Genomic DNA, 9576 nt, shown 5'->3' on the forward strand with positions numbered 1-9576 from the left:
TCCACAATATCTAAAATCAGAACAGCGTGATGCATTTACTATGGAATTGTTGGCAAGACAATCTTGTTATGTATCTTGCATAACAGTGAATAAATGGATCCATTTGTAAGGAACTTACAGTGAGGGATGCCATCTGATCTACTCAAATTTAGTGGCTTTTAGAGACTCATGTGTTTCATCCCTAATACTGTGCTATTGATAGATACAGAACACTTAGGGGATGGACTCTAGTGGGAAGTCATTAGGTACCCAACGGAACAACTCTGAAGAATGTAGAGGGACTCCAGATTCTACTTCTTTCATTCTTTTGATTCCTAGCCATACAGTGAAAAAATTTAAGTACACTAGAGTTTACTAAAGTTCTCTGAAACCACAGTGCTAATCAAGAATGGGTGAACCTTTTCAACTGTGAGCAAAACTCAACCTTTCCTCACTATACATTGTTTATCTTAATAATTTGTTATAGTATCATGATTCTACTAAAAGACTGTGGCTTAAGTAACACAACAGAAAAGGACAAGAGAAAACTACTTTGGGGTTGTGGTAGTCCATGATGCCAAAGTAGGAGTGATTTTTGAACACTGAGTCAAGTTCATCACCGAGTAGAAGGAGGATGGGGGCAGCTTTGCTGACAGAGCAAATGCCTTCTTACAGTGTGAATGACTTCCTCAAGGATCAGCAAGATATCTACCGTCAGTTGAACCCATCATGTTCAAAAGACAGTGGTTCTGAATGAAATAAAGTTAAAGGATATATTCTAAATTTAGTATTATAAAATCTATGCAGTTTCCCTCCTTCCCATTCATCAGGAAGCACTGAATAAAACACAGAGATAAGCTAGCACGAACAAGCCGTACAGATTATGGCCATAATTTAAACTAGACTCACGTGCCTAAAGCAGAGAGTATAACAATCACTTCCAGAGCGAACACGTTACATGAAACACTTTGAGACTAGAAATGACTTCACCCTGTATCCTATGATTATTAGAATGAAATAAAAGTGATCTAATTTACCTGCTTTCTCTCTTACTACTCATGCCTTTGCTCTTCCTATGCCTCTATATTATTCTACCTCCTGGAAAACTATGTTAATAGTGGCAAGTTTGCCAGAAGATTAGGGTCACTGTAGTATACCTATTTATTTTCAGCTTAAGTGTCTTCTCCTTAAGACACTTAAAGGGAGGTTCATAGGACTCAGAAAATTAATGAAATTTAAAAGGCTCAGGAACCTTATGAAGTTAGAAGACTCACCAAGCTCAGAAAGTTACAGTACTCTTAAGCCCCCTCTCCAGGGCAGTAGGCAGTAACCAATTGCTAGGGGAGATAAGGTTCTTTGGTGGCACTACCTGCAATTTAGGCAAAGAGCCTCAAGGGTGTAGGTTTCATGGATCTTTATCCACTTTGGGTCATCTCAACTGGTAACACAGCTGACTTTGAGTCCTTTAATTAAAACAAAATCTCACAGACTAGATCACAGCAATAACCAATGGAGACCATCTCTCATTGTGACTCTCTATTCAGGTGATTCTTGATTGTGTCTAGTCAACAAAGTGAATAATCACAGTCCCCAGTGCAGTAGTGTTCTGAAGTGAGGCATTTGAAAGTGACTGGATTGTGTGCTTCTGACCCTAATAAAGTCAGTGGCTCACCAATTAGACTAGAGTACTAGACACAATTAATATATTATAGCTCTTCCTTGGATTAATAGACATATTCTCATTTATTCTCAAGAAAACCATGCAAGCCAGTTTATTATTCTGCTCAGAGTTTAGAGGCTACTATTTATAATTACGGCAAAATTTTAGTCTGAAATCATAATATCTCATGAATGGATGAAGCGTTTTTACTGATTCAAGAAAGGATCTTGCATAAAATTTGGCAATAGTGAAGTAGATAAGTTTTAAATTTAGTTTAGATAATTATTTGCTGTCAAGGCATCTTTTCACCTAACATAATGTTGCTGCAGCATCCAATACTTAATTTAACTTAGAAAAGAGACAAGATTTTAATTTTCCTGAAGAGATTAGGTACATTCTTTGTTAGACAGCTAAAAGATATATGAACAGTATGTGCAGTTGGTAAGTACTTCACACACAGCAGAAGGTATGATGGAAAATATAAACTTTCCAAAGACAGGCACAGTGATGTGAAGTCTGGTCTCACCAGACACATTGAGTTTTACTGCATGGAAGTTTAAACAACAAACACTTCACAGAAGGAAATAATCCTGAGCCGGGGTGAATGTAAATGCTTATCAATCTTTTGGCTCATGGAATGTTCCAGGATAATTTTTAGTTGTTCCCAGACCCTTATTCTCATTTGAAACATCCATCAGTATTTTGCTTTTGATACACTATACCTTGTGTACACCTGGCTCTGTAATATGTAAAATATAACTCATATCTATCCTTTCAATGTACAATTTAGTAGAAAAATCTTACTTTATACCAATAAATCTGCTTAAGCAAGAGTTAAAAACAATATAAAAACTGTTTTCAAGATGTATTTGGTGAGAGTAACTCCATGAGTTCCAAAGTAATGTAAATTCTTTGAGAATGGAAATAGAATTTAAAAACTGCAAAGCAAAGGATTGTTCCAACAATATTGAATACATAGTCCAAGAGGTTTGAAAAGAATACAGAAAATCTTTAGAAAAGAAAGAAGCTTAATACATTTTTTGAAATAAAGCAATTAAACCCAGATTCCCATGGATCTCAAAATTGAGTTTAAAATTTGAATCTGGATACGGAGGAGTTGGTTAGGAAGACAGTGAACATATTGAACCTTTGTAATTATGGACATTTTCTTTGGTGCAAATTAGTTCATGGATTTTCTTCTCCTATGGGAGGTTTCACGTAGCTGTGAGAAGAAGTTTTAAAAGATCTGGAAAACAGAGACTTGGACACACAGTGTGTGGTGTGGCAGTGGATAGAAAAGCAGGCCTGCAGGAAGTCAAAGTTCAAAAACTAAGAATAGAAGCACTGCAGAGGCAGAAATAAACAGGCACATTTATAGGAGTTTATTACTTACTTTCCCCATGCTCACTATCTTCCCCATGATCACCCCTTGTGTTAGTTAGGCACACCCTCCCCCCCACATACACTGTAAACAAGTGCTTGCAAATGTTAGAGGAATTTCAGCAATTTCACCCATACTAACTAGGCTCTGGTGTTTTGTGATCTATGGTGAGGCAGGAGGTCGTGGCTGGAGGACATGGGTCAAGGACAGAGAATGGAGAGGGGAAGGAAAGGAGAGAGGGAGTGTGAAGGGAAGGAGAGAGGGAGGGGGAGGAGAAGATACAGCTCTTAGGGTCCCAGTAGCTAAGTTTCACCTACTAAGTTTTTAATCACCTCCCAACAGACCATCTACTTATAAACCAATCAATACAGAGGGCAGAGCCCTTACCATCTGGTAACCTTCAAAGGCCCCACCTGAATGCTGCTACCTTGGGGGCTGTAACAGTTAGCTTTGTTAGCTTGACACAGTCAAGGACCACATGATTTGAGTCTCAATGACAGACTGTTTACATTTATTTGACCTGTGGGCATGTCTGTAGGATTGTTTTAATTAAGTTAATTAGTGTGAAAAGACCCAGCCTATTGTGTGGGTAGTACCATTCCCTAGAATCATGAAGTGTGTAACAGTGGAGAAACTGAGCTCAACACAACTAAGTAAACAAGCCTGTATGTGTTTGTTTCTCTCCGTCTCAACAGTGATTTTTTTTTTTTTAATGTTGAAAAAGTGTATATTTAGAATTGGCCGGCTGGGCTCAGTTTAGATGGTTCCAATTTTGTTGGCAACATCCAGAGCATCATAATCAGGAGCCAACCAGACATACGCCTTCTTCTCTCCGTCCGGCCTTATGAGGGTGTTGACTTTGGCCACATCGATGTCGTGGAGTTTTTTCACAGCCTGTTTGATCTGGTGCTTGTTGGCCTTGACGTCCACAATGAACACAAGTGTGTTGTTGTCTTCTATCTTCTTCATGGCTGACTCGGTGGTCAGGGGGAATTTGATGATGGCACAGTGGTCAAGCTTGTCCCTCCTGGGCGCTTTCTTCCGGGGGTATTTAGGCTGCCTTCGTAGCCGCAGGGTCTTGGGCCTCTGAAAGGTGGGCGATGTGCAAATCTTCTTCTTTTTGTGGCTGTGGACGCCTTTCAGCACTGCCTTCTTGGCTTTCAAGGCCTTTGCTTTAGCTTCCGCTTTGGGAGGGGCAGGAGCTTGCTTCTTCGCTATCGGCGCCATCTTGACGAAAAAGCCTCAACAGTGATTGTAAAGTGACTATCTGTTTAAAGTTCCTGTCTTGACTTCCTCACATTGTTGGATCGAATCCTGGAATCGTAAGCTGCTATAAAACCTTTTTCACCCCTGAGTTGCATTTGTCAGCACATTCTATTACAGCAACAATCATAAAGCTAAAAAAGGAGATCAAACCTCAAAATACATAAGCCTCCAGGGGACATTCCAGACCAAAACTGAAATAAGCAAAGCTTTTCCAGTGAAGAAAACAGAAGGATAATGTGCCACAGATTCACAAGTGCTTACAAATTTGCGTGGTTGGTGCTCAAAATAAAACTCTAGTAGAATATTCAATACATGTTTGCATCTGTAGCGAAGTAGGAATGATGGAAATATATCAAAGTTATACATGTGCTCAAAATATATTGATGTAAAGTCAAAATCTATACCCTCAAGGCTTCACTGGTCACCTTTTCAAGGGGTTTGAAAGACCAGTTATTTGTTTTGAAATAGATAAAAAGAAAAAATAGCACAGATTCATATTTCCCTTTCTATTTGGAAATTTGATAGTGGTAGAATATTCATACTAATAAATGAGAAATGTTACAATGAGAATTCATGACATCTTAGATCAAGGTAACTGTCATGGGATGCTGATAATGTTTCCACTGAAAATTTATTGGAGGAAATTCCAAATGTCATGGCAAATTTGGAATATAAAGAAATCCACCCCTCCAATACTACATTGCACACCATCTAATTATTTGTCAGTTTTCATACAAACATTCTGGGCAAATTTGTAATAGAAAGAGACCCCAACCCTCCAGTACTACACTGCATGCCATCTAGTATTTGTCAGTTTTTAGACAAACATTAGGAAAACTCTCAGGCAATATTTGGTCAATGCTTGGATTATTTATTCTAAAGAAGACACAAAATACCTGGTTTACAATAAAAAAGAATGCTCATCACTAGTGCTTGTTAAACAAGTAAGATGACTAGAGTTTGGATAACCAGAATTAAAACAAATGCCAGATAAGCATGGCTGTAACTCTGTAATCTCAATCTCAGAAGGTAGAGACAAAGTATCCATGGGGTAAACTTGAAAGACTAGTTGTATCAGTGAGATCTGGGTCTGACTAAGAAACCCTGATTAAGATAGAAGAGCAATTGGTGAAGGTCTGCACACGTTTACACAAGTGTACTCACACACACACACACACACACACACACACACACACACAGGCCCTTATACACATGCACATATATATTCACACATGTACTTCTACATGTGCACACAAAAAGAATAAAAACAAGACAAAACACAGTGGTATGAAGAGGTTGTCAGTTTCCAAATATTTTTACTTCACCATTCAATATAAGTTGATAGTGTATGGATTTTGACAAATCCCTTAGGGTCACTTAAATGTGAATAAGAAAAAAGCCAAGGGAAAAATAAAGCTCTAAGCATGACAAAGAGTCACCTCCCAAGAAAAAAAGAAGTCTGCATAAGTTGCCTCATCTAGAATTAGGGTTTGCAGGCTTGCCACTTTTCTCCATTCAACATTCTTGTGTTTCAGTACTCATTGGCAGGAACAGAAGGGACTTGTCTGTGCTCTGGCCTCTTCAGATTGATCTCCGTAGCCATTAAGATGTCTCTGCTCCTTGTCTTGTGGTCACTTCCATTCCCAAATAAATAACTAACTAGGAATCTAGGACATCAAATCTGTTTCAGGTACAAAATGATTCTCAAACTATTCCATCAGAAACAGGCCAGATGGAATGTAAGTGACATGAACTATTCATTGAAGCCAACAAAACCCTGGGAGAGGAACTGTGGGGACTCTGGTCATTTATTAACATAGCCATCTTTGATTTATTTTCTTCTGAAAACAGAGTTCAATAAATGTAATAGAATATGGCCCTTTTCCATAATGACTTTCAAGGGAGCACAGCTAGAGTTTGGATTCAGAGGGATCAAGAAAGAAGTCCATTGATGATAATAATGATGATAATGTTGATGATGATACAATGATGGTAATAGTGGTGATGAGGATGATGACAATGATAATGGTGATACAAGTGATGATGGTAATAAAGATAATGCTGGGTGATGCTGAAAAAATGATTATGGTGTTAATGATTATTATTTTAATGGTGGTGATTTTAGAGATAGTTAAAATGTTGGAGATGATGGTAATAAGCACAATGACTGATGATGGTGAAAGTCAATAATGTGATGATAAATGGTGGCAATTGTGATTGTCATGATTGTGATGAATAGAATGGAAGAAAAATATAATGACTGTGATATTGGTAAAGATTAACAAGATGATGGTGATGATAATTGTGATAAGGAGTATGGTGGCATGATTCTGATGATGAATGAAACTAATACTGATGGAATATAAGGAACGTGATGATCATGAAGATTGATAAAATGATAATGGTCGTGAAAGTGATATTTGTGATGGTGGTCATTATGAAGAAGATAGCAATGGGATGACAACAATAGATTAAACAGTATCTCTAAATTCCATGTTGGAGCTTCATCATAAATAATACAAATAAATCAAATAAATAGGGAACTTAAAGATCCATTTCTGCTTTGTGAAGTGAATTTAGCTAAGAGCTAGGTGAAGTTTATCTGAAATGGCTTTTTCACTATGAGAGAGAGAGAGAGAGAGAGAGAGAGAGAGAGAGAGAGAGAGAGAGAGAGTTGTGAGCTCTAACTTCTAGTAGGCTGTTTGCAAACTTCTATGCATAGCTTGTGCCTGCATTTCCTTGGACAAGTTGAAAAGTATCATAGCATCCCCAAATAAGGATTTCATGGTCTGCTCTGCAGTCTTCTTAGCCCAACTGCCAAGTCTCTGATTGTAAAGTAGACATATTAAAGTTTACAGATTTGTTTTAGAGACTAAATGAAGTACTGAAAACAAGGGATGCATGACCTAAAATCATATTTTCTTTTTATTTGATAGTAATAAGGTATATACAATCTATGATGTGAGAGATAATGGATACAAAATTTGAAAACAGGACAATAAATAATTGGCTCAGTATTCCATTTGACATGTGATGGCAATGAACAGAGAAGGCTTTTAGATTTAGAAGCTTCCTGGTCAGTACACTATATTTAAAAGGGATCAGAATTCTCTAGAGCTAGGAGATGTCTTAGTGATGAAGGTGTTTACTTTCAAGCTTTAAAACCTAAATTCCATTCCCAGGCCCCACGTGGTAAAAGGAGAGAATTAACTTCCTTGATTTGTCCTCTGATCTCCATACATGTTGGCACGTGTTTCCTCCCAAGCTGTCCTCGTGCATGCTTGTGCTCATACACAAAATAAATGAATGTATGACCAATCAAGAATTCACAAGCAGCAATGACCAATCAGTGATTGCTATTGGTGTTTTCTGAAATACTTGCTATGCCTTGAACGCACATGTTTAGCCAATTTTATCCTGTCCTTCGTTTATTCTCCAGAATCAGGTGTTTTATCTGTTTTAAAAGGGTAAGCAGTTGAATCACGAACACACACACACACACACACACACACACACACACATCACCACCACCACCACCACCCACAAACATGAACAGTACATTTGAACTCAGACTCATTACTTATTATTACATTTTATGTTTTCTATTTTTTAAAACTTTTAAATTTTTGAAATTAAAATATTACATAATTTCCCCTTCCCATTCCTCCCTCCCATCTTCATATATATATATATATATATATACATTATATAAAATCACATTTATAAATATATAAATACAACTTGCTCAATCCATGTAAAGTTACTTGTATGTTCATGGCATCAGAACTGAGCACTTGGTATTAAATAGCTAATTGTGGGGCTCTTCTCTGGGGAAGACTATTTCCCTGACTCTCGGTAGGGTGCCTGTATTTTGTTGTCTAGTGCTGGAACCCTGAGAGATTTCTTCCTTTCATGTTAGCATATCTATCAAGATGTTATCCTTGATCTGTTTTGTTTAAGCAGCCATGTCGATAATCTTTCATAGATATAGCTTCTCTGTCATTTCTAGGAATTTCTGTCTCACAGAAAATTTCCTCTTCCTCAGGCTCCTACAATCTTCCTGTGCCTTCTTTCATTATGACCAAGCCTAAGCTGCAATGTAGATGTGTCAGTGTGGACAAAACTCGATAACATAAATCTACCATATGACTCAGGTATACCACTCCGTACCATGTGCCCAAATGACTTGAAATTCTACTCCACTGATAAACACTCCCTTCATAATAATGAGGAATTGAAAATAACCTCGATGCCCTTTAACTATCAAATGGATCATGATATAGCACACATTTTCATGGAATACTGTTCAGCTCTAAAGAAAAAAATCATGAAATTTTCACATATGCATTTTCCTTTTATTGAAAATAGATTTTTTTCTCATATAATATAACCTGATTATGGTTTTCCTTCCCCCACCGCCTCCCAGTTCCTCCCCATCTCTCTCCCATTTGGATCCATCCCCTTTCTGTCTCTCAATAGAAAAAAAAAAACAGGCTTCTACAGGATAATAATGCAATATAATACAATACAATATAGTATGGTATGATAAAGCAAAAACTAACCTATCAGCATAGGACAAAACAAACAGAAGGAAGAAAACCTCTAAAAAAAAGCACAAGAAATAGATATAGATGCAGAGACTCACAGAGACCCACTTGATCACCCATTCAGGAATCCCATAAAAACTCAAAACTGGAAGCCATAATATATATTCAAAGGACCTGTAGATGAGAGAGAGAGAGAGAGAGAGAGAGAGAGAGAGAGAGAGAGAGAGAGAGAGAGAGAGAGAGAGAGAGAGAGAGAGGGAGGAAAGAATAAATAAAAATGTAAAACTAAATTAAAAAACAGATAAGTTTTAGAGCACTGTCATGACATTATGAGACAAGGGACCTGCAAAGACGCCATTGAGTTTGCTTCCTGCTGATCATCTAATGCTGTGGCCCGCCCTTAAGAGTGGTTTGTTTCCCAGTGAGGCTCTTGGAGAAAGTTAAGTTTTAGTTTGCAAGTGGATACCAATTAGAAATAGATTCTGGGTCAGGGATGGGGCATATGCCCACATCCCCTCTCAGCTCTAGGACCTGATCTGGTGCAGACCTGTGCAGGCCTTGTCCGTGCTGCCTCAGTCTCTGGGAATCCAGATGTTTTTCTGTCCTGTTGTGTCTAGACGATCTTTTTTCCTTGGTGTCCTCCATGTCCTCTGGCTCTTACACCCTTTCAGCCTCCTCTTCCATAGGGTTCGCAGAGCTCTGAAGGGAGCACACATGTATTTTTCAGTCTATAGAATTCTTAC

General features: G+C 37.9%; 1 protein-coding gene across 1 annotated transcript; it reads right to left on the reverse strand.

Annotated features, from left to right (window-relative positions):
• Window positions 1-3776: 3776 nt before the first annotated feature.
• On the reverse strand, window positions 3777-4247 carry LOC119804567 (60S ribosomal protein L23a-like). The gene has a single exon (XM_038315955.1). The coding sequence runs from the start codon at window positions 4245-4247 to the stop codon at window positions 3777-3779; it is 471 nt and encodes a 156-aa protein (XP_038171883.1).
• Window positions 4248-9576: the final 5329 nt, after the last annotated feature.

This window comes from Arvicola amphibius, chromosome X (genome assembly GCF_903992535.2).
Source record: "Arvicola amphibius chromosome X, mArvAmp1.2, whole genome shotgun sequence".
Taxonomy (NCBI): domain Eukaryota; kingdom Metazoa; phylum Chordata; class Mammalia; order Rodentia; family Cricetidae; genus Arvicola; species Arvicola amphibius.

What these genes read in the sequence shown, in the direction of transcription:
- LOC119804567 (XM_038315955.1), bottom strand. Translation starts at nt 4,247, where the DNA reads ATGGCGCCGATAGCGAAGAAGCAAGCTCCTGCCCCTCCCAAAGCGGAA.